The sequence below is a fragment of the Electrophorus electricus genome, chromosome 14 (genome assembly GCF_041902795.1).
Source record: "Electrophorus electricus isolate QZ-2024a chromosome 14, ASM4190279v1, whole genome shotgun sequence".
Classification (NCBI taxonomy): Eukaryota; Metazoa; Chordata; class Actinopteri; order Gymnotiformes; family Gymnotidae; genus Electrophorus; species Electrophorus electricus.
Window position 1 is genome coordinate 22,384,270 of NC_137510.1, and position 27,175 is coordinate 22,411,444.

Here is a 27,175-nt window from a genome sequence, read left to right on the forward strand (position 1 = left end):
CTGTATGTGTATCAGGTAGTGTAACTGTGGAAGTTGTAATGGACACTGGGGAGGGCAGTGTAACTATGGAGAGTGTGACTGTGGGCAGTGTGACTATGGACAGTTGGCAGTGTGACTGAGGCAGTGGTCAGTGTGACTGTGACTGCACTTTGAATTGCCGTTGTGTAGGAAAGGTGCTATATAAATAAACCCGCCTTGCCTCGCTAATATTCAATATCGACAAACTCAGTGGAACTCGAGCTGGAACTAATCACTGCAAGACAATGAATATTTTTTTTGCTAATTTAAGCTTCAAAATATGGATTGATTTGTTTATTCACTTAGGAATGACAGGCTTGATTACTTAGGTCAGGTTCCTTCATCTTCCTGGCAGCAATTCTAGTATGACTTCAGAGAAAGAAGTGAGTGAGTTTGAACTGTATAGAAAATTGCATCATTAATTATTGTCCACTCTTTCCGTTTGTGCTGAGGACATTTTGACAATGTGTTGCATTGCAATGCCTGATTGTAAACGCATTATCGTTTCCTTCATTTTTCAGGAGGGGCAGGAAGCACAGTATCATCCTACGAACCCTGCTGTCAGTCAGAGTCCATGCCTGCATAGGTGGGTAAAACGATACTGTTTGCTGCCACCGTGCATGTGTAAGAGGATAAGGGATGATGCCTTTCTAATCCCTGTGATGACTGTAGCCAAGTGATGCTCGCGTGGCACCACAATGTTCCTTCACTGGTTTGAACTGCTGCTTATGCTCCTGGTTTCTGACTTGTAAATATCTCGTTGAAGTGTTCTGGTGGGCGGAGAGGTACGTGTTACGTTGGGGCTCATTGTGGCCACCAGATTTCCGTCCTTTTCTTGTTCTTTTGTGGTTTTGATATGATTAGGATTTGCGATAGTGTGGGGGAGTTGGAATAGTTCATTTGGAACCCTTTCTCTGGTTTACAGCCTTGGTTAAATGCGCTCCAAGTTTTATTTCTCAATTTAAAAGCAGTATATACAAGTCTGAATTACCGCCTCACATACACACAAACACACACACACACGCACACATACACCCAACTTCTTGCCAGCATGTGCCAATCACATTCAAGTTTAAATAAAGTTTAATTGCCTAAATACATTTAATTCCTTCCTAGCTGAATAGTATTTATGCGCATTCTAGGGCTGCTGCAGTAAATCTTGCGTAATTGGCACTGGATGGCAATGCGGCTGAACCTGGTCAAGGTTCTCTTGTAACGCCAGACTGCACAGGCCTGCGTAGCCGCCTGCCGTCTGGTTGATGACCCGTACCCGAGCACTGACGATCCTAGCAGAGGCATGCGGGACCCTGGCGGGACCTTCTCCCCACGGCACCGCACACCTTAACCCGCCATCGTTAGCCCCAGAGGGATTGCGCCAACGTTTAGCACACTGCATTGATTGCCATGGTCTGGCCCATGCAGTTGCATCTCATAAATCTTAGCCAAGACGCCCCCCCAAGTCCCCAAACCCCCCACCCCCCCCAGTGGGTCCCGCTGAAGACCGATGGAACATATGGGGAGAGTTAGCGGCCCAGGCTGCAGAGCGGATCAGCCTGGCTTGCGTTTATGGGCCATCTGAAAGGGGGAGCGAGTGAGTGGCATGTGTTATGTCTCTCTCCCCCCCACCCCCTCACACCCCCACCCCCACCCCCACCTCTTAGTGCCACAGGAGTCTTAACTTAAACCCAGTTCCAGTTGTCTGGTAGAGTATTTTCTCCTGGGCGTACACTTTGCTTACAATGCAGCAAAGAGCTACTGTAGGCTGAGCACTCACTGTGATGTGTTACTTCAGAAATGGTCACCTGTGTGTGCTGGTCAGCGCTCAGACACCACTGCTCACCCACTGACGTGACTATCGCCGGCTCTGAGGAGCAGATGTAGGCCTGTAGTCAGGGCTCTGCGGTGTAGTTTAGCCAAGTATACGTGGCTCAACACAACTCCCCCAAACCCCCCCCCCCCCCCCCCAAATGGCAGCCTGTGAAACCAATCGAGCTGGATGCTGTCAGGTTTTAATTTGTACCTCACCCCTCGTTATTTTAGGGTGCTGACGACAGACTCCTCCCCAAGAACGCAGCCAGGTTATCTCTCTTGGTGGTTCCTCTGACTCTACACGTGAAAAACGACCTGCAAAAACGTCTGGAAACTCCGCAGCAAAGGGCTTTGATTTTGTTTCCTGTCTGATTGGCAAAGTGTGAGGATCAGAGGAAGGAGCTGATAAGAAGCAGACCTGCTCAGACACCTGAACCAGTTTCACCCTTTAGTCTTTCACCTCTCCCGTGAATCTGGACTGTAGTGAAAACTGACTAAAGCTTACCATTCTTTATGTAAACGGACTGTGAGAATTTGTGGATTGGACTTTGGGAATCAGTGGATTGGACTTTGGTGCAGTCTTGGTTGTCCACAGATGTGGTCCGAGTGCGCTGGCAACAGAATGGTGGGTCCCGTCCCCCCGCCTCCGTCCATGAGACTCTGCACAGCATTCTTGGTAGGAGTGATAGGATCACTATTTCTGGCCTGCTGCATGTCTGTGGGATTGCAGCCCTGTCTGGGGGAAAGGTAGAGCCAGAATCAAGGAGGTAGAGTGCTGTGTGTGTGTCTCTCTCTCTCTCTCTCTCTCAGGCGACAGGTGGGCAGAGGGCAACAGTGGATGCTGGGTCTTTCAGTAAGATGACAGCCACCTGTCTCTTGAACAATTTAGTATAGAAACTATAAAGCCAAATAAATGATATATAATACTGCATATAAATAGAGGCTCCAGGTCTATATGTATAAACTCATTTCATTGTCCTCCTGCTCCTTGTCAGTGTCCGGTGGTCCTTTCCTTCAGCCCTGATGAAAGGAACACATTCAGGGGTATTATACCAAAGCTATTCATAGTTATGCCACAATGTGGTGGGTGTGTGGCCTCCATTATAAATCACCCCTTGGAAGTGGACTGTCAGCAGGTCAGGGCAGGGTAGGCCTGATGACACGCAGCAATGTGACCTCTTTTTTAGCCCTGCTAAGTATGTGTGTCCTCTGCAGGTCTTATGCACCTCACTACCTGTAGTGTACAGATAGAATAACTGTTTGTGTCGTGAAGCCCTCCTGGGCCATCACACACTGCATGTCCCAGAATCCTCTGGGGACATCAACCTTCAAAGAGTGTTGATACATTACACCGGCGTCTCCTATTCATACGCGTCTCTCACGTGTCCTCATTGTGAAGTATTGCCTCTGTTTCCTACAGCGTACCAAGCGTTGTAAATTTCCATGTATCAACCCGTTTCTGTATCCAGTTCTATTCCGAGTACAGCCTTGCCCCTGTGACATCTCTGTGCCTGTCCTACGGCCTTTGCCCTCTTCTCGACTCGATTTGGATTTGCCCTTTTGGATGCGTTTGCAACTCAGAGTGATTTTCTGGATTTTTACCTAGACTGTTCGCTTTTTGTGATCTGCGCACATCTGACGAGTCTTGCTGCACGACAGGTTAATTGTCCTTTTTACATGAAAGATGACTCAGGGCCACAGTGCTGGTGTTCAGGTACTGTCCTTACACTCAAAGTCCATCTTTTTTGTCATCCCTTCTCACGCCAGGCGAGTTGAGTAAGGGGTGAAACTCCTCCATGACACAGCGTAGTTTGACATGCCGACATGGGCCAGCAGCAGACAAGAGTACAAACCGACAATAATTCCGATAAATCTAGAATACGTGCCAAATATGTACCAAATCTATAACCACATAAGGGCATAACTACACATTACATGGCTAAACAAGTTCAATAAACATCTTGTATATTTGGAACAGTATTCAGCAAAGTGATTTTTTTTCAATTAACATCTCTTGAAGAGTTATTTTTATTTTTCAGATGTTTCTGTTTGAGGTACTTGCAGCACTTGATTGCTTTTTTTTGTCTGAATCGACATAATGAAGCAAAGCTCTCATATCCCAACTGAAACGTGTTAGAACTTTCACCACAGCAGCTACACTGAATGAGCCTTCCGCAAAATCTGCGTTCCAGCTGAATCCAATAGTTGTTATCAGCAGTACCTCAAACATACTCAAACGTGTGAATCTCCCGGGTCGCTAAGTCCTCTTGCTATCGTCCCTTGTCCTCTCTATAAATCACCCGAAAAGGTTCAGATTGATGTTGATGGAATGGGATTGAGATAAAAAAAAAGACTGAAATACAGTCTTGATAATCCATTAGTTTAATCCCCATCTATCTATCTATCTATCTATCTATCTATCTATCTGATTCTATCTCTCTCTCTCATGAACTAGCACTTCTTCATCGTGGTGCTTCAGCACGCCGGCGTGTCAGACATCACAGACGTGGCTGTTTCTAAACGTTTTGTTTTACTTTAGGGCGTGCTGGACGTGACTGATGAGCCACTTACCATGCCGTTAGAAGTCCGTATCGTTTAGCGCGCTTGCGGGGAGCCTCGGCGGTTGGAAGCGATAACATACACACCGCAACTCATGGTTTCCTCGCCTCTTGTGAAAATCACCAATCATCGTCGCGGAGGCGGCAGGGCGGCAAACCGCGCTCGCCGACACAGCCCAATCCCAGGGCTTCACGAGCCTCTGCGTGTCGCGAGGCTCGACGCTAACCCGCGCCTCCTGCGAGCGACCCCGTGTTTACCGCACGAGCGCATGGCTCAGCGATGCCGGCAGAGCTCTTGACACGGCGATCCGTCGTAATCAGCGCAGCGAGGCCGCGGCTGCGCGATGTCAAAATGGGGCCAGGGCTGCGATTCATTGGCCTCAGGCTGGCAGTGGTCCCACTAAACGCAGGCCCACCGTTTATTTTGAGGACACGTGAGGACACGTGACAGCTTTTCAAAGGGCCTGGACTGTGCGCGTGAGCAGGCCTGTGCATGGCTTTGTTTTGTTTGTGAGGTGAGCAGCTCTAGCAGTCCCAGCCAGTGGATCCGTTTAATTAAAGCCCACCTCATGGCAGGTCGTTAAAAGCACATTGTGGTTATTACCCCTTAACGGAGAGCTGTGATGTGGGGCTCGGAGTGTTAAGTCCTGGAGTTAAAGACAAACCCCACATAGTGGCATTTTTTAAAGTCCAGATATGCGCTCTTCTTGTTTCAATTAAGCCGACCGTTTACATGCGTGCTGCAGACTGTTCTATGAAGTTGACATACTTTTCTAATTAGCTGATATTTGACTTACCTTGTCAATGTTCATAAAACTTCTCTATAAATGGAGAGTGATTTAAAAGGCTGAAGTAGCAGAAACAATAGAAACAGAACGTGAGTGTGAATAAAATGACACAAATTAGCAGATCCGGTTTAATATAAACCCAAACGTTTTCTCTGGTGAAGGAAACAAGTCTGCTGCTTGCACACCTGTGTTCTGGTTGGCTATGCGCCATCTGTATGGCCTGGTAGATGCGGACTAACACACAGGCGCAGGCTAAGAGCGTCCTGCGCGCTGGGCTGTCCACGCAGGACGGTAGATGCGGACTAACACACAGGCGCAGGCTAAGAGCGTCCCGCGTGCTGGGCTGTCCACGCAGGACGGTAGATGCGGACTAACACACAGGCGCAGGCTAAGAGCGTCCCGCGCGCTGGGCTGTCCACGCAGGACGGTAGATGCGGACTAACACACAGGCGCAGGCTAAGAGCGTCCCGCGCGCTGGGCTGTCCACGCAGGACGGTAGATGCGGACTAACACACAGGCGCAGGCTAAGAGCCTCCCGCGCGCTGGGCTGTCCACGCAGGACGGTAGATGCGGACTAACACACAGGCGCAGGCTAAGAGCGTCCCGCGCGCTGGGCTGTCCACGCAGGACGGTAGATGCGGACTAACACACAGGCGCAGGCTAAGAGCGTCCCGCGCGCTGGGCTGTCCACGCAGGACGGTAGATGCGGACTAACACACAGGCGCAGGCTAAGAGCGTCCCGCGCGCTGGGCTATCCACGCAGGACGGTAGATGCGGACTAACACACAGGCGCAGGCTAAGAGCGTCCCGCGTGCTGGGCTGTCCACCCAGGATGCTCTCCAGGAGAGCAGCAGTCCAGATGACAGGTGACGTGAGCTTGGTGGGATGTCGTCTTTTTAACGAGCTATTATGGAAACTACTCCAGGCAGCTTCCGCTTCACCTTGAGTGATTTGCCCACACCCTTCAACCAGAGATTTACACCTCTCCTAAATCCTTATGCAGCAGAATTAGTCCACTTTGGCCTTCAGGTTGACATTTTGAAACACCGTTTTCCCCAAAAAATGCAAGTGTGTGTATGGGGAACTTTTGGAGTCATAAATTCTCAATAATTCCTTGCGCCTTTCCAGGCCGTAAACAGTGTTACAGTTTGTGTGTGTGTGTGTGTGTGTGTGTGTGTGTGTGTGTGTGTGTGTTTGTTTGGGAGGTGTGTGTGACGGAGAGACAGGCAAGCTAAGTCTGAGCATGTTCACAGCTGTTCCAAGGCTGAGCATCAGAACCAGTTCCCAGCTCTCTCCACATCATACGCAGCCATGCTGGTGGTTTGTGGCAAGCCTTCTCTGTCCTGTCATGGATTTTTCCTTGGTTTTGTCTCGTTATGCTGCGCTCGGGGATTTGCGGAAGCACGTGTTTGTGCAAGTGACCCAGACGACAGTCCTGCTCAGGCGTGTGTGCACTTTTTCCATCCTTTTGTCTCTCCTCATCCCCCTTCTGCTGGGGGACAGGATATTTATATGTCCGGGCTTGTGTTGTGACGAACCAATGAGCAGAGGTTCATGCAAGCACCTGCAGGATGTCTCTTTTCCAGACTTTAAACCAGTTCACTCATTAGCTACCAGCTCCAGTCCAGCCATACAACACACAGCTTGCAAGGGGTGCCGGGTCATCCGAGTCAGTTACGTGATACGCTGCATGACAGCTACACTGTCCTGGGAACGACTCGAGCCATCCTCGCTTAACAGCCCAGCATAGTGACGCTGGCTCAGGGGCCTCTGGACGCTCTGACCCGTGGAACATGCAGCCAGTCGTGAAGTCCAGCCGGCTTCCCGGTACACAAAGACAGACATTCGTGTAACGGAGGGCTGTGAGGCCCAATCTCCCCCGTCCCCTCGTTCCTGCGCTCTAATGGAGTTAGAGTCACGTCCAGTGGCCAAGGCAAACACACGCCTGCCAGAAGGCAGAGGCTCAACCCAAACACGGCAGCACATGCGGAGAAGGGGGGCGGAGCAGGGGGGCTGTGTCGGTTGGGGGGGGGGGGGGCTGTTTGTGGGAAGGCACTCTCGGAGCCACAGATCCAGGAGTGCATGGCGGTGAGGTTGATGCTATCTGCGCCCCAGCCGTGTTGCATAGGGGCCTACAGCTCCGCAGGTCGCCGATAACATTTCAACACTGAAGTGACGCGGGAGGTTGGGAAACAAAATCGAAGGAAACGGCGGCTCTCTCCAAACGGACTTTCTCCGCTTCCGAGACGGTCCGCTTGCGAAGGCTGTGCCCGGTGGGCCGGTGCCGTGAGACGCCTCGTAACTCGCATTCTCTGTTTTTCACGCCACTCGTACGTCTGGGACCACAGGTCAGCCTCGTCTCGGTGGCTTCTAGACCACGGGTTCGCCTTTTCGCAGCTCGCGTGATGTTTTGTGCCAGTGAGGCAATGATGCCAGGCCTGGACTAGCATGTTGTCAGAGACCCACATGCTGCAACACAGGCCGCTGTTTACCCAGCCTCCAGCGCGATCTCTGTCAGCACACTCCCTGAGATGGATTTATCATGCTAGATGATGCCGATGATAAGAAATTCTTCTGCCAGATGCTCTTTATCCTCTCCGTTGGCCCATATTACTGACACTGTCCTCCCCCTGTAAAGATGGCTTATCTTGCAATCTGTAGCCCACTCTTACTACCCATAGGACATCTGTGAAGCTGCGAGAGTGAACATTTTGTCCAGAAAGATGGATGGATGTCACTTATAAAGGCTTACGAATTACCAAGCTACTCCATGAGACCACACATGTCTGTGAGAGAGCCATTTCGCTAGGTACTATGTTGTCTGCTGTGACTTACCTGATTCTGCATAGATCTGGTTATTGAGAAATGTACACACAATGATGCCTGATTACGTTTTGTAATCTCTGCTTGTTCTGCATTCAAACAAGTTGTGGTTCAGCCTGCCTGTCGTAATAGTGGCTGACCTGTGACCTGGGCCTTCTCTAGCAGTGCCACAGACACAGACATCTGAACCACCATACATAAATGGCAGTGGTATATGGCTTCTCAACTTCTTTCTCTTTCTTTCTCTCTATCTCACACATCCGCACACACACACACACACACACACACACACACACACGCACGCACACGCACACACGTTCCTGCAGATACAGTCGCAGCAATTCTTATGAGCCATCTGGTTCCCATTCTCCCCCCACCCCATACAACTGAACCCCCCCCCCACCCACCCCCACCCAACCCTCCCTCCCCACTGGGGTCCTCACAGCTTAAAGGGGGGAAAGATTCAAACTGTCTACATGTTCATCCGTGGAGGTATTTTTATCAGAGCGCTAGGCTGTAACCCAAGCCCGCCTGCTCTGCTCCCCCTCCACCCGCTCGCCGCAGGGGGCCCGTCGCCCCTCCGTTAGCTGGCCGTAACCTTGTGGTGCTAATTGCGATTCGTTTGGTCAGCCCTGACCTGCAAAAAGGATGGAGACAAAAACAGCACTCCAAGTTCAGGTTTAATCCCTAATCCGAGGAGGAGATCAAGGACGTTATGGGAGTGGGCAGTGTGGGCTGCCGGTGTCTTTCTTCTTAGGCCTTTGTTGACTGTTTCTCAAGGATCTGAAGATGAATGGAGCATAATATGCATCTAACAATAGAAGTTTATAGCGGGGGCTGAATTTTGATCTGTGGCTTTGCAGGAAGCTGGCCAATTGGTCCTTGTAGCAGCAGATTAAGCACTTAAAAACTCTCACTGGTATGCCTCGCAGACCAAATACACCCACGATAAATCCGGCACTGGATCTGAGTTAGTTAAAGAAGGCCCACGTAAAACACTCACATCGTGTTTTCCAGTGGCTGAAATCTCAGAGGGCTGTTTGAATGCCTCCGTTGTTTATGTATCAAAATCTAGCCTGTTAGCCACAACACTTCTCGACTGGGACATAAAGCTTCAAGAATGACGAGGGCCTTTATCAGATTAGATTGTGAATGGACAGCGTTTACCTAAACGCTGGTAGTGGATGACAGCGTATTCCGGTGAAGATCACAAGTGTGCAGGCTTCTTTCAGCACTTTAACAGCTGACGCCTGGGTGCTAGCGGACAAGCAAAGTTTGATACTCAGTTTAGATACTTTTGTTATCAGTGAATGCTTGCTAATCTGCTGGCCTTACAGCACGTGCGTGCTTGTCTCACCATAAAGTAGAGGTTTGGTTACAAAACTGCAAGAAATGCCTCAGTAACTGAAGACATAGATTTTAAGAATTAGCCGCTTTAAATAGTTCTTATATTTGTTTTATATAGTTCTTCCGACAGTTTACATTCCAATCCAGTTTATTATACAAAAATAATATAGATATTCGCATGAGTAGGAAGGTTTGCACATTTTGGTTTTAGTTAATTTAGTTAATTAATTTAAGTGGCTTTGACTCACCGTGGTTACATCACGCAATCAATGGGACACCAGTGGGAAACATACATATGGAAAGACCTCTACTTGTGTATTTAGTGCATTATTTTATTTTGAATTATTAGAGGAGTGGCATTATAGGTAAGGTACTGCATAAATGCCCTTTTCCTGACTTATCCTGCTCACATTGTAATTTAAATCCTGCCATGCTCTTAGCCTTAGTCATATTTTGGAAAACATTAAGTGGTTAATTTGCTATAAGTGAAAGTGAAGTAATCAGATTATGGTGCAGTGTGCAGACATGCTTGGAAGATTCTCACTGACATACATGATGCAATCAACCCAAAGTGTCTAGGTTTGTTGGAATTTATTTGAGCACTCCCTCTCTCTGTCTTTCTATCTCACTTTCTCTCTCTCTCTCTGTCTTATTGTTCCACTTTCCCTTTCTGTGCCATTGGCTATGTGCATCGACTTCCTTGTAGATGGAAAGATTGTAACACAGTCATTCCGTTCTTGCCAAGTGCTTCTGCAAGAGAATAAAACAGTGGAGCATGGAGGCTCCCAACATTTCAGAGGAAAATCAGCAGTTCCCAGAAGTTTCTCTCCATTGTTAAGCAGGCAGTTATGGAGGCATAGCAGATGGGCCGGGGCTTGCTGGTAGCAGGGGTATGGAGTGCCATCTGGGCCAAGGCCTCTCCATGCTGCACCATCTTCATCCAGCACAGAAATCCAGCGCCGGCTCGCTGATTCACCCCCCCCCCCCCCACGGACTTTGATGTCGGAGCTCACCCTGCTCGCTTGTCTGCGCAGATCTGTTTGGCTCAGCCGGGAGCAGCCATGTCGGCAGCAGGCCTCTGACGCCTCTTCAGCCTGGAGAGGAATTCCTGTGCTGTTCGGAGAATCGGCATATATATCAGTCTGTTTTCTGGATTCGTTTAAGTAGGTTACTGTGATTGGAACGTTCTAAAGAACAAATCTACAGTAGCTGGCTGTGTGATCTTTCATTGGACCTGCACAGGGCAGGGCAGACAGGAGCTTTCTGCGAGCCACTAGTACCTTTTGGAATAACAGAAGCCCCTATCACAGAGGATGGGAGGATGGGTTTCTTGCGTGATGTCACTTGAAAAAGTAGCTTTCCTGGTGCTTTATCAAGCCCAGGAAGCTCTCAGCTCTGTGCAGCCAGTCCAGGCAACAATGTACTAACTGTGGTTTTGCCCCACGCATGGCCTTCACTGATCTGTTGCCATGGTATGAAACACCTGAGGCATCTGAGAAAAAAAGTCAGATAGGAAGTCATTGGCCCAGTAAGCGATCTTCACTGAGCGGAAGGGGCTGCACTGAAGCAGACACCAGAGCCTGCAGTTCCCAACACCGGCACTCTGGTATCCAAACACAGCACGCTGTAAACGTGACCCGTAGGGGGTCGATCTCGCATTATCGGCTCGGGCCGTGCCGGAGGCCAAGCTGCCGTTTTTAGAGCTGAAGTAATGACCTAGCTAAAGGTTTCACAGTTGGGCTTATATTTATACATACAACTTCCAATACCCTCTTAGATACAATATTCTCTCGGATTGTTCAAGCTTACTCATCACTTTCAGTTCATTGTGTCCCCTTTCTGTGTCTTCTAGGGAAGTTGGTCGGGGAAGTCGTTAGTGCTGGACAACAGCTGATTGTGATTCATTTTAAGCAATGCCAGACCCGAGCTCACACTGGTGGAAAGTAGTTGTGCAGGCCCTATATGCTGAATAGGTCTGTGATTTGTGAATGAATGCTGTGCGAGTGTCTGGTCCTGCAAACCCCTTGTGGAATCAGACAAAGGTGTTCTTGTGTTCGGTTGCCTTGAGGAGTCGAGAGCCACTGAAGTTGAAACAGTCCGTTTCTCTCCTCTCTCTCCAGTGTTGGGGAGTGTGCTAAGAGTCCCCTGCTAACATAAAGGGCAACCCTGTGGAGTCCTGCCCCCACACGGCCCTGAGCCAGCATCAGAAGAGTTCCGCTCTGGAGCCTGAGTGGGAGAACATTGAGAAACCTTTGTCACCCTTTGCTGGGCAGAAGAAAAGGATGGCGGATCTTAATGGAGACGAGGCCCCAGTTTCTCTTGTGAAAGCAGTGTCCAAGAGGTGTGCTTAATCTGCTCAGCGATTGTACAGCAACTCCCCCAACCCCAACCCCAGCCAATCTCAACATCCATAAAGGTGTCAGGAGCGGGGCCTCCCCTTCTTCCTCATTCACAGCTCGTAAGAGTCAGTGAAGTGCCCAAACTGTGGCTCCCAGTGGGCCAATTAAATACTTGCTTATCTTCATCATCTGCATGTACCCATTTGAAAGAAGGTTCACGGACGTGAGGTTGTTGTGACGGGACGGTCGGGCGATCTCATTAAAGTGGCAGCAGGCCTGAATCCTGAGCTGGTGAATGAGAAAGGGCCACCACTCCTTGGAAAGAGCTGACGTCGCTACTCAGCTAGCCCTCCGCGCACAGACTGTGGCAACAGACCCATTGCCTTGGTACTGGTGCGATCCGATGCAAACCTTATATAGGTTTTGTTTGTTTTTTTCTGTTTCTAACTAGGTTGCAACTCAGACCCATGCGTGCCGTTATCGGCAGTAGTTGTGGAATTGGTGGAAGGCTGGGAGGCTTCAGCATTCAGCTTGAACGCTGCAACGTCCTCGCTGAGGATCTGCGAGTGCAGGAGCAATGAAAATGTGGAAGGTGATGAGGGGGTCAGTGGCGTAGTGGAAACATCTCACTGGCAGTAGGGAAGAGTCTCCCCAATTTCAGTTATTGCATTACCCCATCAAGCACATACCATAGCTTGTGATCTGATTTCAACATCAACAGTGCCAAGATGTAGATTTATTTGATTTGTATCCGTTATGTTTGTCAAGTTATGCCCCTGGTGTATGTGGCTTCCTTTCTAAAAACACAGAAAGGGCTTTTGAAAGGAGAGCAGCGTCATGCCATTGCGGCCTTCTTGTGGCCTCCTTTGCCGCCTTGAAAACTGAAATAGCTGCAGCGTTTACGTTGCTGCCCTCCGCAGCTCAGTTACTTGTACATGCTGTCTGGAGCCCAAAGCCACATACTTTCTGTACTCATTGATTTTCAAGGCCTGCTAGCGTGCCAGTTTTTGTGAACCCTAACCCTAGTTTTTTGTACCGGTAAACATCTAAATAAAAACATGCCCATATTGCATGAAGTGTTTCAGTCCAGTCACCTTCTGTAGCACCTTAAAAGCCCCGTATAAAGTGCAAAGCGAGTTCGGATGAAGCACACTGGAAGCATGGTGAAGGCATGTAATTTTTACGGTGGCCATTGCCTTTGTTCTCCTCCTGGTCTGCTCTGACGGAAATTGGGTGGAGAATCGGGGTGCTGGAGCTGCAGATGGGGGTATGGGTGGGGGTGCAGGGTCTGTACTGCATCTCCTTTAATCCAACCTGTGTCTACTCCCTCTTGCCCTGCCTGTTGTGTTGCAATATGGCTGTGATGGTTGGCAGTGCTGGTGTGTTAGGGGATTGGCAGGCACACGCGCACACACACACACACACACACATACACACACACACACACACATTATTTTTAAGGCTAGAACATTTCTACTGGCCATCTAGCAGGGGCATACAAGTATAACAACGCACTGATTGGCCCAGTGAGGAGAGGGAGGGGTGTTTAAGGGTGATGCCAAATCCCTGTCCGGTCCCCTAATCTGAACCCCATGACCCAGAGCTGCTTAGTATGCCATCGAGTTTCCTCGAGAGATTCTCCCAAGATCCTGAGCGCTGAAGGCTCTGGCCTGAGCTGCTGTCTTCCGCCATTGGCTGCTTCCCATCATGACAAATGTTTCAATTCTCCTCACTGCGCCAGAACTATTTTGCCTGGAGTCTGCTCCAGTTATGGTTTTCATTGATAGTCATTGGCCCATTCTGCATACATAACCCACCAAAGTACACTCCCCCAACTCATGTAATTGTATTTATTAGAACGCAGAGGGCAAAACTTTGCTGTAAGTTGTTTTAAGTCAAATTACAGATTGAGCAACTTTCTTTTTTTGGTTAATCTGATTTTATTTTCTTTGCTGTTGTAAATAGTCCATCATTGTAGGTTTGTGGAGCTGTTGCTATATACTCCCCCAGATCCTAGATTTAAAACACAATTCATCATTCTTAAATTACCGTTGCTTTTTTGAACACAAAAAAAAATACCTTTAGAGGTCTTTCTGTGTAGCCCCATCAAACCATAGATCACAGGTCTTTTTTGGTGTTTCTGCAGAGAGTTCTGGTATTTTTTTTACACCATTAAACAATGCTCCATCAAGCCCTTTGAAATTCCTGGTGTTGTCCAGAAGCAGTTCTTTATGTCACTTTTCCATTTTTGATAAAAGTGAGCCACCGAGTGTTCAGATTCCATGTTAAGCAAACCCAAACTCGTTGGCATTAAAAATAGTCTTCTTGAACTTCACTGAAATTAACCGCTGACTCACTCGGTTGAGCAGCGCACCCTGCATGTCGTTACACGTGTGCGCTCTGTCGGCGAGGCGAGGAGCAGAGGGCAGAGTGGAAGGAGAGAGATTGAAGCGGAGAATGAAAGAGAAGCAGTGAGCTCTCCGTGGTGTCAGCTACTTTAGGAGCCAAAGGACCCAAATAAAACGGAACTAAAATAGCACCTCTGAACCCTTCTGACTCGTGTCTCACCCTCCTGCAGGGCCTGCGCTCCGTGGCCTGATGGGACTTCACTGGGAGCCACGCTCTGCTTTCCTTACATGTGCTGACTCCACAAACCTTTTGGAGGGGGGGGGGGGTTGTTTGTTTGTTTGTTTGTTTGTTGTGCACTTTTTTAGTTCAGTAAAAATGATTGCATAACATTTATACTGTAGTGTTTTTGTAAATATTTCTTTCTTATTGTATTTTTGAATAAGAATATAGTGATTTCTTTCAGCAGATTTAATGAAAGACACATGTGCAGTTCAGAACCTATTCCCAGACATTATTGGTATATATTAAGCTGACATGAAAATTCTCTGAATGTTTCCAAACATCAACATTAGTATATAGTGATGGGATTAGTGTCCCCTAGCAGAGGCCAGTCAGGCTGCTTCGGCTGAACCAGCTGGATGGATGAGTGATTGATGGATCTGATTGTTTGGCTGTAAAAAGACACAGGTGGATCTTCTCAGCCTGACAGCCTGGATCAGGGAGGTTAAACCCTCTCACCCCAAAGTGCCACCTAGTGACCTGTAAGAATTCTTCAGAGGAAGAGACATACATATGCATCCATGCACACACACACACACACACACACAGAAACATACATACAAACATGCTCAGGCATTCAAACTAACACACTGACACAGAAAAGGTGCTGCTAGAGAATTTGTTACACTCTCAACATGCTGAAAGAGCTTTAAGAACTTGTTTTTGTCCATTGAGCCATTATGCAGTCATGCAGAATGTTTGCATGCCCTCACAGCTACTTTGGCTTGTTTTGAAACTCTGCTGTGTACTGTGGCAGTATTTAATGCTGCGCTCCACTGCTGAAAGATTTAACCAACTTTAATGTGAGGTTCATTTCATATTCGTCCGCATGTTTACACTCCCTCATAAAAGAATGCAAACTGTATTTTGGAACTCCCTCTCAGTTTGCATCTTCATCTGTCACACACACACACACACACACACACACTCACACACACACACACACACTGGGGGTCCTGGAACACAGCCCATGAGTCTTTGAAGCCCTTCTGGTGCTGAGCAAGCGTAGGACGGGGGTGTGCTGTCAATGAAAGGCCTTCGGTGGGCAGTGCGCCCTCCCAGGGTTCTGGGAGTTGGGTGCTCCCTCTTTTGTGCCAGTGACCAGTGGAGAAGCACTGTCACTCCACACTGACCCCTCTGATTCCCCTACCGCCCGCCTCTACGGAGGGGGGGTTCAGCTCCCTCCTGTCAGCTTCCTGATTGATGGTCCACAGACACAATCCCATCCCCTGTGGACACTGTTGGTGCCTTCTAATTTTTTCATCTTTTCATCCTCTCTCTCTCTCTCTCGCGCTCTCTCTCTCTCTCTCACTCTCTCACTGTCGTCTGTCTCAGCCATAGCAAAGGGCCATGGTCCCTGTCAGTATAACCACTCGGCTTAAATGAACACCCGTTGCCAGAGAGCCCTGTGCAGCGGGTCAAAAGCCAGGCCAAGAGGAGGCATGGGGGCGCTAGCCAATGACGCCGGTGCCAACCAAAGGAAGGATGGATTATATATTTAGGGAGCCAATGAAAAACGAGCTCATTCACGTGGGAGAGTGGTGCGCATCCTGAAACGAGACCAAAATACGCACTTTATTTTTCAACTGTCCATTTATAGCAAAGCCTCCGACATCTCCAGCTCCACGTGGTTACTTCTTTACTGGTAATCTGAGATCTGTACTTTTTGATATCCACACAGCTGTTCATTTTGCGCCTATTAGGAAACACTTAGAAGCGCTAGCCATCGCAGGAAATATCCCTCACCAAATATGCAAACTAGCATGTGGTTAAAGTGGATCCGTCTGCCTCCCTCAGTGCTGAGTGGCCTATATAGCACACAAAAGGTCTACCCTTGTGGGGCGAAGGTTTAAACTGTTGGCATGTGACGGCTGCAACTCATGAACTGGAGACTCGGTTCCTGTGGAAGGTTCCCGGGTTCCCAATGTTTCCTCCCCAGTGGTGTGAGCATCAAGGCACCTCCCCCCCCCCAATATCCCTCTGTTTCCCGCCACTCCGGCGCGGCAGCGAAGGCTGATCCGGGTGACCCTGCGGGTGTTGTCTTCACCCCCCCAACCTCCTCACAGTGTGTGTGCAGTAGGTTCTGGGGGGCAAGAGGAGAGGTGGAGAGGTGGAGGAATGCCCTCCTAGTTGGACATCATGCGGCGTTCGCGGGTGCTCAGACTTCCATGGCAGGTCTCACGTTACTTCCCTGAATGGCGTTTTTTCCCCCCTCTGTCTTCGCCTCCAGGAAATCTCAGCTTACCTCCTCAAGCAGAACGAAAGGGATGATCCACCGTGGGCCTGGATGGGAAAACGAGGCAGGAACTTCAGCTAATGCCTAACCATCGATCATCTTAATAAGTTAATGCTCTTAAACTAGCAATGGTTTGATGAATATAATAGCCGCGGAATTGCTCTGATACCATTGACATTCAATAATGGCACATGTTAGCAGAGGATGTGGATTCAGTGAGGAAATATTCGCCTGCTTTGAATACGTGTTAAAATTGAAACCAGGCATTTTTTTTCGTCTTATCCAGTCTGGATGGCTTTTATCTGGCATTATGATTTAGGAAATAATTAAGCCTCTCAGAGCGGCTCTGTAAAAACGACCGAACCGTCTGGTGTATGTGTAAGCCTGGTGTTGTCCACTGCCTCTCTTTGGTATTGTCTGACTGGCTCCTGGTGCCTGTTCTGTGTGTCCTCGTCATGTCATGCCGCGCTGACCTCTGATGTGGAGTAGGCCATGCTCGGCAGGCAAGCTCTCTGGAGCTGTCTGGCGGGGAGGACCAGAGTGTTATCTTTGGAGAGTGTTGACACGATCTGAGTTTCAGGAGCGGGGAGCAGTCCGTCTCTCACGGAGAGTTAGTGATCCAGCCGCGCTTTTGGTTCCCCACAGGAGAGTGTTCTGAGGAGGGGAAGAGGACGCACATACCCCACACTGAAGGAAAGTGGAGAGCGAGGGAGAACGTTGAGGAAGACGAACTTGTAGCTGCAGAATTCTCAGCACTTTCCTAAAAGTATATTTGCCAGCCATTCCGGATATGGGCCTGGTTGAGTTCTAACCAATGAAACAGCAGCATATTGCAGACCACAGCTACCAGTGCTTCCTGTAGTCACTGTTGGACCCGCACTTCACTTAACCAGACAAAAAGCTAAACACGGCAGCCTCGCGTTGTGCCAGGACTGTGTGCTGACCCTGAGAGCTTCTCTAAGTTTTACAGAAGCTGTTTGCTATTGAGTTGACTATTCCATGCAGCGAGAGAGACAGAGAGACAGAGGGAACAGTACAAAAGAGTCCTACATGTGGTGGCACGGGAAATGAACGAATCCCAAGAGCCTGCCGCGAAGGCCTTGAATGTAGGAATTCACCCGCTTTCATCCTCATCGCTGCGTAGAGCTTTACTGCCTCGGTTATCCGGTCTGAGGGACCCCCAGGGGTCGGCCTGCCAGCTCGGATGCTTTTCTAGCCGTAGCGAGCAGCCGAGCTCACAACAAATTAGTACTGAAGACTGAAGGGGATGGCCACGTGACCGTGTGTTTCTTCCCAGCCTGGCGGATGGAAGGTTCCAGCGGCATAGACCAGCGCGGTGAGGGGCGGGGCCGAGGAACAGAACAGAGGAGCAGACTGAGCAGGAACGGCCCCTCTCCCTCACTGCAGCACAGCAGGTTTCAGGCAGTGTCTACCCTGCTCACCACTGGGGCTCTGGATTTTTCCGCAGCTTCTCACGTGGTCACCGTGTATGAAATATCGGTCGACGCAGCAGCTCATATAAGATTCATTTTCTTCCGTCCTGGAAGCAAGCGGGAACTCTCATTAAATGAAAGCCTGTTAGCGTCTCTTGGAATTTTTTGCTGTGAGCTGACTAGCCTTTGCTGGGAAGACTTGCAGTACACCAATGGAAATATGATGCAATTTGTTTAGTTAAACTGACTTTAAACATCAAAGAAAAGGGCTAAATATTCCATACGTCATCAGCGACATAACTGCATTTAGTTATCTTAATAAAATCATGTGTAGTGATAGGATTTGATGATAATACACTGGCAGTTTTCAAACTGCTGTACAGTTTCTTTTATTATTACTGTCTAATACACTGGCCATAGGCTACTGTACTCTCACTACAAATTATATTTAGCTTGGGTAGATTTCTCTTCACCTTTGTTACTGAGCCAGACTGCAATGGATAGGGTTTATTTTTCTCTCTAACCCAATTTTATCTTGGCCACAGCCAAGCAGAACGTTCTATTGACACAAACATAGCACAAATATAACTCATTTGTGACATCAGAAAACTCTAGGTTCTGGTATAAATACCTATAGTCTCTATAGACTCCAGACAGTAATGTGACCTATTGAGAATATGTGTGTTTTGTTTAGTTTTTTTCTTGCTCCGTGCATGTGCACGTGTCCTGTTCAAACACACCATAGTTTCATGATGAGGCTGCGTACATGACCTGCTATGTCCCAGGTTAACGTAATGATAGACAGATATGACACTTAACAGCTTATCGCCCTCTCTGTAACATAAGAGGAATAAAATGATATCCTCCTCTGTATTAGTGGAAAGATGGATTAAGGTTCACTCTACATCTTCATGACCAAATGCATAAACCTTTACATGCAAAAACTAAAAGTAATGTAATTTATTAATTAGGAAGAGGGTAGTTGGATGTCTATCAGGACCTCTGCTATGCCAGAGACGGTTCATTGCTTACCCTGTAGACCATGACCAGGGATTGAGAGACCTCCAGAAGTGAGAACCATGTTTGGGATGTGTTCCTACTGACTGGCTCCACCCTCCAGAGGGAACGCTCACCCTCCGCCGGACGCCAGGATAAAGGGAGAGTACTCTAGGGAAAAGAGGCCAAAGATGGGGGGAAGAACGACCTGGGGGGATCAGCCATGTGCTGTAAGGGCAGGGCAATGTCACGGCCTCCCATCCTCACATGTGTGCAAGTCATCAGCAGAGGCAAGCGTTCCGCCAAACCCTCCCACTTTGCTGTGAATCATACTTTTATTTTCTGCCTTGTTTTGCCTTGCAGTCAAGCTGTCAGCGTATGGGGTGCACGTGCTGCCAGTCTGGGAGGGGTGTGTTAAACTACGTGGCCCATGCTGACAAGCTTGAGGTCTGGTAGGAGTCTTCAACCTCTCCACAAAAGGCCCTGGCAGGCTCAGCACACGCAAGGTGCCAATTACGAGAGACAAACTTGACCAAAAGGCAAACTGCGGAGATGGGAACACTGAAAGCGTTTTCCTAAGTCCCACACTGGCTCTTCACGCCCTGCCTACATTCTTCTAAATCCGAAAGAAATACAGCAAGTGCATAGACTCAGTGTCGCTGTTAGTGAACTTTTTACATTTCAGGAGAAAATAAAAGGGTGGGATGGGAACATGGGAAATGGGATATAAAGGTAGAGAATCACAACCAGCAACAAGACCAATGAAGGGATCTGAATATAATATTCAGTGGTTTAAAGTTGATAGGGGAAGAGACTGGTAACCAGTGTAGGTGATAATGAATGAGTGATATGCACTGGTTGCCTAGTGTGTACTTGTACTTCTGCTGAGATTCGAATGTTCTGAAGTTTGCTTAGGGTTTTAGCAGGTAAAGAGGACATCTTGAGAAACAGGCGAAGACGGGTGATGTGACGAAGTTGAGGAAAAGGCAGATTTAATGGGGGGTGCGCTATAAGGTTCAAGTGAAAGAGTGGAGTCAAGAAAAACACCAAGATTGCTAACAACCTTTGAGGACTATTAGAAATACTTCTGTTTTTTTCTGTGTTTAACTTAAGAACGTTTGCACCCAAGCAGAGCTTTAGATCAGAAATATGTTTAACGCATGAGTCAGGGGAATGATGAGAAACCCTTTGTTGGGAACAGAAGTGATATTAGCACTTATATGCAACCCAAAGTCATCTCCATAACAATGAAAGCTGTGACCATGAGTCAGAATGATTGGTCCTGGGGTAATATATATGGGAAAGAGGAAGGAACATTGAACGTATCCTTGAGGCATGCCATGAGTGGTTGAGGCACTGGCAGATTTATGTTTCCATAAGAGAACAGAACTCTGTGGCAGATGTATGACCTGAAACACTGTAGAGCTATACACAGGGAAGTAGATTTTACAGAAGTGTGATTTACAGTCTCATAAGAAGAAGAATACTCGCATAGCCAGCATCAGCAGAAACCAAGAGATCATCCACAACTGTCAAGAGGGCAGAATCTGTACTGCAAAATAAATGAAACCCAGATTCAAAGGGCTTGTAGAGATTATTTGCAATGAAAGAATCTTTGAGTTGCACAGTCACCACTCTTTCCATCAAATTTCCAAACATGTCTTTGATTTAATGTTAAATTTAAAAACACAAAGGAGGGGATGATGGCCACCGCTGGCATCCAGTTGGATTGCTTGCCGCCAGGCTGGAAGGAATTGTGGGACAGGATTGGATCACTCATCTGCATTCAAGCTGGGACAAGTGCCACCTTCCACGAATCCACAATGGTGCTCCAAAGCATCTCAAAATTATTCACGGATCACAGAATTTTTTTTTATGGATATGTTCATTTCAAGGCAGAGTGGGAAATCTGTATCAGGCCTCCTGTTGCACCTCTGTGTCTGTACTGTGAACCCCAGCCTGCAGATTCAAAGACTCCTCTTTCCACGTGGAGCCCCGTTTGAAATCTTAAGTGCTTGCATTTGGCTGCTGGCTTCCATCATATTTGGCAGCAAGGACTGTAATAAACTGACTTGACTGGAGCGATGCATCTCTCCCTCTCTAAAGACGGCCATTATCATGGTTACGTGGAGTTTGCTTAGGTATGCTGTAATGATATGACAGAGCTGGTCGGCCCAGCATTGCATGCATTCTTCAAACTGGCTCGCGACGTACCGGACTTTTTCAGTTGTAAGCCCATGTGGATGTTTTCTTGCTGTACTCTTCTGTTTTTCTGTTCTGTTTTCTGCTTTTCAGACGCGACTTTCCCTCTTTTCGTTTACACCCGTGCTTGCGCGTTATGAATGATGACAAAGTGGAATTGAATTGAATCATCTTGCTTCTTTTGGTCTTAAGTTGTGCTAGATTAGCACAGTGTTAGCATTGTCGGATGTGTTAATGCGGGCTTTCATATATTCATGTTATCAAGCTTCACGGAAAATAGCGAGGGCTTCATAGAACTCCTTTGATGCCTTGAGTTCGGCCGTGGTTTCAAGGTGAAATGAAATCTAAATGAAATGAAATTTAATTTCTGTTAGAGGAGAACATCCTCTTCTTAAATGGCAGCATTATTTAGCTGTAATCTGCGCGGTTTATGAGCACCTGGTTTAGATGCCATGTTTCTAGAGCTGATTTGGCTGCCTTATAGGGACAAGCAGGGGAGAACTGGGAGATTAAGAGACCTTAACAAGTCACCAGAATCATCTTATTGTTGACAGGATGACAAAACAGGCCAAATACAAAGGAAGCTTTGGCCATTGCGCGCGCACACACACACACACACACACACACACACACACACACACAGGTACTTCAGACATTTTCTAGAAGCCTTTCTGAAGCAAAGTCGGTTTATGGCACCATGGGTCACAGGTCAGCTAGTAGAAAGTGGGCGGCAGGCAGCAGCTGAAGACTGCCGGTTGGTGCGGTGCATGCAGCTGGTGTGGGGCACGCCGGGCCAGTGGCCTGGGGACTTCCGCTCGGCCCGGCCACTGACCCGCAGGCATGGAGCACGTTAAAATCAGAGGCTAAAAACGACACGCTAAGTACAGACTGGCCCACCGCAAAAGCCAAACACACAGCATTATTGATGTTAGCGTCCAATGGCTCCTGGCGCGAGGGCGCAGGGGAGGTAGAGAGAGCAGGTGTGGGGCATTCAGGGGTCAGCAGTGTGTCATGGGCAGGCCCACTGCTGGGCAGCCTCGGTGTCAAACCGCACAGACACACGACTGAAATGCACAGGTCCGATACATAAGTCTGTTCATTCACATTCACAAGGAAATCTAACATAACCGGAGGGAATGTTAAAAGGCAAAAGCCCATCGCACACGGACAGGTTCTTTCTGTCTTCCTTCACTATTATTACAATCATAGCACTTACTGTAGTTTCCAGTTAACATGCATGTGTTAGAAATAATTATGTAATACAGTCAACAATGTTTTATTTTTTTAATCTTCCTCATTACATAAAATTCTCTGAACCTTTGCTTTCCACCTATGTGGTCTAAGAAAAGAGGAGATTGAATCAATCTGGCAAGTTAACATTCTGGCACCTGGAAAAAAAAAGGCAAAAAATACCAAACCATTCCATTCAACAGAGGTATTATTTGCACATTTGCAAGTGTGAAGTTTGAACTGGACAGTCTGGAGGGGAGGGAGTGTTCAGAGCTGGGCGCTCCACACAGATCCTCTGTCCGTGCTGTGTTTGGACTGCTCTAACAGGAGAGATCCAGAGAAAGCCCGTGTCCTTCAGCGCTCGTCTGATCAAAGCCGCGCCCCCGGGGAATCCGTCGCAAAGCCACTGAACGGAGGAAAACGCCATCTGACTCGGCTTTTCAGCGATGGTAGAACGTTCCGGGGGAACTCCCTGGGCCTTTGCGCCTCTGTCCCGCTCTCCTGGGGAACAATCGGCCTCTGATTAAGCATCACGGCTTAGGAAGCTGTTGATATGTCGGGGGCTTGCAGGTCACAGGGGTTGCTGTTTGAAGATGGAGCCAGAGATAGCAACCGTGCTTCTGAGGGCAAACACATTAGCCCCTGTTTTCCTTATTTGTGCTCACAACTCATCAGATGAGAACCAGATGCTGGGAGATGGAGCTGATTAGAGATTTCTTTGTGGTTCTCTAACTGTTTTGTAGGATGTTGAGACATTTTGCAATGCTTTATCAGTTCAGGTGATGGTTGTTGTGACTGAATATTTAAAATGCTACGGTTAAGATCTAGTGAATTGGCTGAATTCCACAAAGTCTTACATTTTGAAGGTTAGGAGAGCCTGGTGGTTTACCAGTGGGACCTGCTGAAAGTGGAAAAAACATTAACATCCTTGAATAATCATTAAAGTTTTTAAAACTTGTGAATAACTTTGCCCCTCATGAATAGAGTCTACTTAGAGTATAATATAATAAAAGAAGACTTTAAGAGCTTCTGAGAAGATACAAGGATGTCGGACATTCATGCTTATTGTTCTGAGCAGGTCTGGTCCGGTCTGTGATCACCACAGAAACCAATGACAGAAATCACTGACCACTTGACAAGAAATTTGTCGTGGCTATTCCCCAGTTGATTGCTAAATCCCAACCCTAATGGGGGCTTATGTTACAATTTAGATTTAGTCCTGAAAGGGATGCAAGACCAGCCTAGCCAGTTCAGTATTTATTCTTTGCGTTTAAGTATTTATCACATTGGGGTGTGTGTGTGTGTGTGAGTGATACACACATACTGGTATGTCTAATGTGTATCGGTGCTGAGCAGAAATTGTCCAGATATGTACAGATAAAGCATTCGATCAGCTTCAATTCAACATTTGGAACAAACGCAGCTTCCTTTTGGCTGCGTGGGACCGACCCAGTTGTTTGTTTTACCGATAGTTGGATGTCCTCTCCTCTTCCGCCTTCCTCCCGGTTCAACAGTATGCAAATCATGCGCTGTGCTCGCAGACGACCACTGTTCTCTAGCCAAAACAGCTCCCGTCACGCAGACGTCTAATTGTGCAGTTTACTCTGGCCTGCCTAGGCAGACTCCTTTGTTTTTAATCATGTAATATTTGGAGGGTGTAGTGGTTGAGGAGTCGGTACTGTAAATCCCATGGCTTTCAGAAAGAGAATGCCCCCCCCCTCCCCACATCCATCCACCACCCCCACCCTTTGAGGCCTGTTATGGATTCCAGCTGCACTCGTGCTCTGTATTGTGCAGGCCAGGAATCATGTGAACCTGAGGATAGCACATAAATGGAGTCTGGAAGGAACCTACCGAGGCATCTAAGCGATAAGCAAAGAGTTCAAAGCTCTTTCTCCGCTCATTTTCGGTAGGGTGGGATCGGGAGAGCCGGAGCGTCAGACGCAAGTCATTTATTGCGCCTCCGGAGGGCCGAGGATGGTCGTGGATGGCGATATCAAAAGGAACAAGCTACTTCACGATGGGCCGCTTGCGGAGCGGTTTGCTGTTAGACTGGGAGGCGCCGAGCTCGGTGCTCCGATGTGAGTGTTTCTTCGCGGGGCACTCGGGCTGGAATGTGTTTTGAATCTGCACAATTATAACCTGTGTTGCACCTTTAGCAGTTGGCCAACCCCCTAACCCCACCCCTCCCAACCCCACCCCTCGCTGAAAGTGGTTTGAAGGAACTTAAGATGTAGGCATGGCAGGGCCAGGTGGCTGGAGCCTCACTCTCATGCTAACTCCTGTTCAGAATTTCTTCAACCGTGGCCTTCCATACAGACAATAGACAGCTTTTCAGTGCAGATCCCCTAAGATATTTTGCTTTAAACAATTAAGCATTTCAATCTTTTAGGTATTATGCTCCGTAAGGATGAATTTAAACTCACTGATCATCTTTTTGTGCCTACTCGACTAATGTCATATTCTTCCCCACAAGGGCTCTCTTTCACGCCACGGCACCCTGCAATTATAGGACTATAACGGCTCCTGACTCGGCAAACAAAAAACCTGTTTAACAGAGATGAACTCCTGCTTCTCCCCACACATGGCAGGAGGTGTGGGGGGAGGAGTGGTGCTCCTGCAGGTTAGGGGTCCGGGAGGAGCAAACGCCAGAGTCCCGTGGGGTCCCAGCTTGGCGCCTACACTTGGACGCGGGGCCGGGATGGAGTTTAACCACTAGCAGGTGTGCTGCAGGGCCACCAGACCATGAGGCATAGGGTGAGGGGGGCGGGGTGGGGGGCGGGGCGGGGGCGGGGCACAGAGAGAGGCAGTGTGCATGTAAGGAACATCAAATGCACTGAACAGTGTATTTCAGTAAACATCCAAATGCAGACAGTGAGTTCGTATGTTTCTGGGAAACATTCCATGAGGAAGTCACATGTGAAGTTCTTTTTTTTCATCCTGAGTAATGTAAACAACATTTTTAACTTGGTTTTAGATATAGACATGAGCAACGTAGCTAAAGGTGAAGTTTTCAGTGTGGTTTGTAAATATGAATCCTGACTAGATGCTTAAGCATGTGTTCAGTACTTTAGAAACGGGCTTAAAACAGCTGTTTATAATGATACTAACAGACCTCAATTAACAGTTCTGGCACCAGATATTTGGGAAAAGTTCTACAGGCCTCATACTATTTACTTGCATGAAATACCCCACAATAAAACCGGCCACTAAATGAACAATATTTACTTGGATCAAAGCAGCAGTCTGCATTATATGAGCACTTCTGCATATGTGCGTGTCTGTGTGTGTGTGTGTGTGCATGTGCGTGTGTGCATGTGTGTGTTTGTGTGTGTGTGTGTGCGCGTGGGTGTGACTTCTCAGTGTGCCTCTGTGCTGGCATGTTCATTGGTTGTGGAACACATGCAGGTCCCTGTACCTTCTACATCATCCTCTCTCCATCTCTCTTTTTCCACCTTGGAGCTGCAGACCAGGGTGTTTGTTTTCACTTCTCACTGTCTGCATTTCTTTCACCCCATTTGTTCATTCTTTAACAGGATTTGTTTAATAATGGCTGTTAAACTAAGAAGTGGAATGTAGATATTCAATACATTTTCTACAACTGTATCAAAACATGCAACCCTGCACACACACACACACACACACACACACACACACACACACACACACACACACCCATGGACCATGGCTGTTTATTGACCTAGTCTCCTGCTGAGGGGCAGTTCTGCATGCTTGTCACGGGGACTTCTCACCGAGAGGACTGGCTACAGCAGAGTTATCCATTAACACAGTCAATCACCTAAGTCAGAATGTTGGTTAACTATTGTAATGGGTTTGTAGACTGAAACTGTATTCAGTATCATAGGATTCAGCCCTCAGCTGGTCTGAGATCAGTGTGTGTAACGGTCAGCTGTGCTTACAGTGTTAATATAATGACTGGATGCTCTTCTTGCATCTCTTCTAGATGGTCACCAGTTTCGTACACTGACACCTAGAGGGCAAATGTGGAATTTATGTAATGAACAGAAAAAAAACGAAAAACATTTCCATGCTGGGACTTGCACCATGTGCTATATATTTCCGTGTGTCTGTCCATGCCTGTCTTCCTCTCTCTACTTTCCAAGTCCGGTTCTGACTGATCTGTTTATCAGGGTGTGAGCACAGCTCAGCACGACTCGAGGCCTCTTCCTGTACAATCTTTCACCATAAATCACCGTTTCAGCTCCGGCATGCCATCTTTCGGCCGTCCGTATCTGCGAGATAGAGACATATCCTCAGAAGAAGGTTCTGCGTTAGCGATGAATTGTGGATGGCTCGTAAATCAAGACGGGCCTAAATCCGCATCATCCAAGTACTATTTGCGGACCCCGGGTGAGAAGATTGGCCGAGTCTGGAAGAGAAATGGACCTGACCGAAGGTCAGCATGAAGTTCTGTTACCTCGAAGCCGGCCACGAGAGAGCGAGCGTTCGTGGTGCATGTCCTGAGTTCCTTTTTCTTTTCTCTTTTCATATTTCATATTTATCATCGGCATTCACTGTGCCTCTCTTTTAGTTTTATGAGAGTTTTTTTGCCACCATATGTTTGTGATAATAGAGACTATCTCTCAGCTCTGATAGACGGTTCTTCGTCATAGACACTTTATCTATTGTTAACTTTTTGGGGAGTCTGGGGGGAGATAATGATAGCTCAGAGCCATTTCTGTCAGTTCTTCTCACCATATCGTTACATTACAGTTTCTCATGTTACATCACTGTTATTGAACAAGCA

General features: G+C 47.9%; 1 protein-coding gene and 1 long non-coding RNA gene across 7 annotated transcripts in view; one reads left to right on the top strand and one right to left on the bottom strand.

Moving 5' to 3' along the window:
- The window catches only part of fhod3b (formin homology 2 domain containing 3b), a 93,024-nt gene that overhangs the window by 15,575 nt on the left and 50,274 nt on the right, over positions 1-27,175 (top strand). For 5 of the 6 annotated variants that reach the window (XM_035531177.2, XM_035531179.2, XM_035531178.2 and 2 more), the window contains one exon: positions 540-604. In XM_035531177.2, the coding sequence (XP_035387070.1) occupies positions 540-604 (65 nt within the window). Of the gene's footprint in view, positions 1-539; positions 605-24,404; positions 24,489-27,175 lie in introns of those variants that run through there. The other variant, XM_081696982.1, reaches the window with a different exon arrangement.
- On the bottom strand, positions 14,402-19,142 carry LOC145651252 (uncharacterized). Its single transcript, XR_014117090.1, has 3 exons — positions 19,012-19,142; positions 17,020-17,200; positions 14,402-16,593 (listed from the first exon to the last, which is right to left on the bottom strand). It is a non-coding gene; the product is annotated as an uncharacterized LOC145651252 (long non-coding RNA).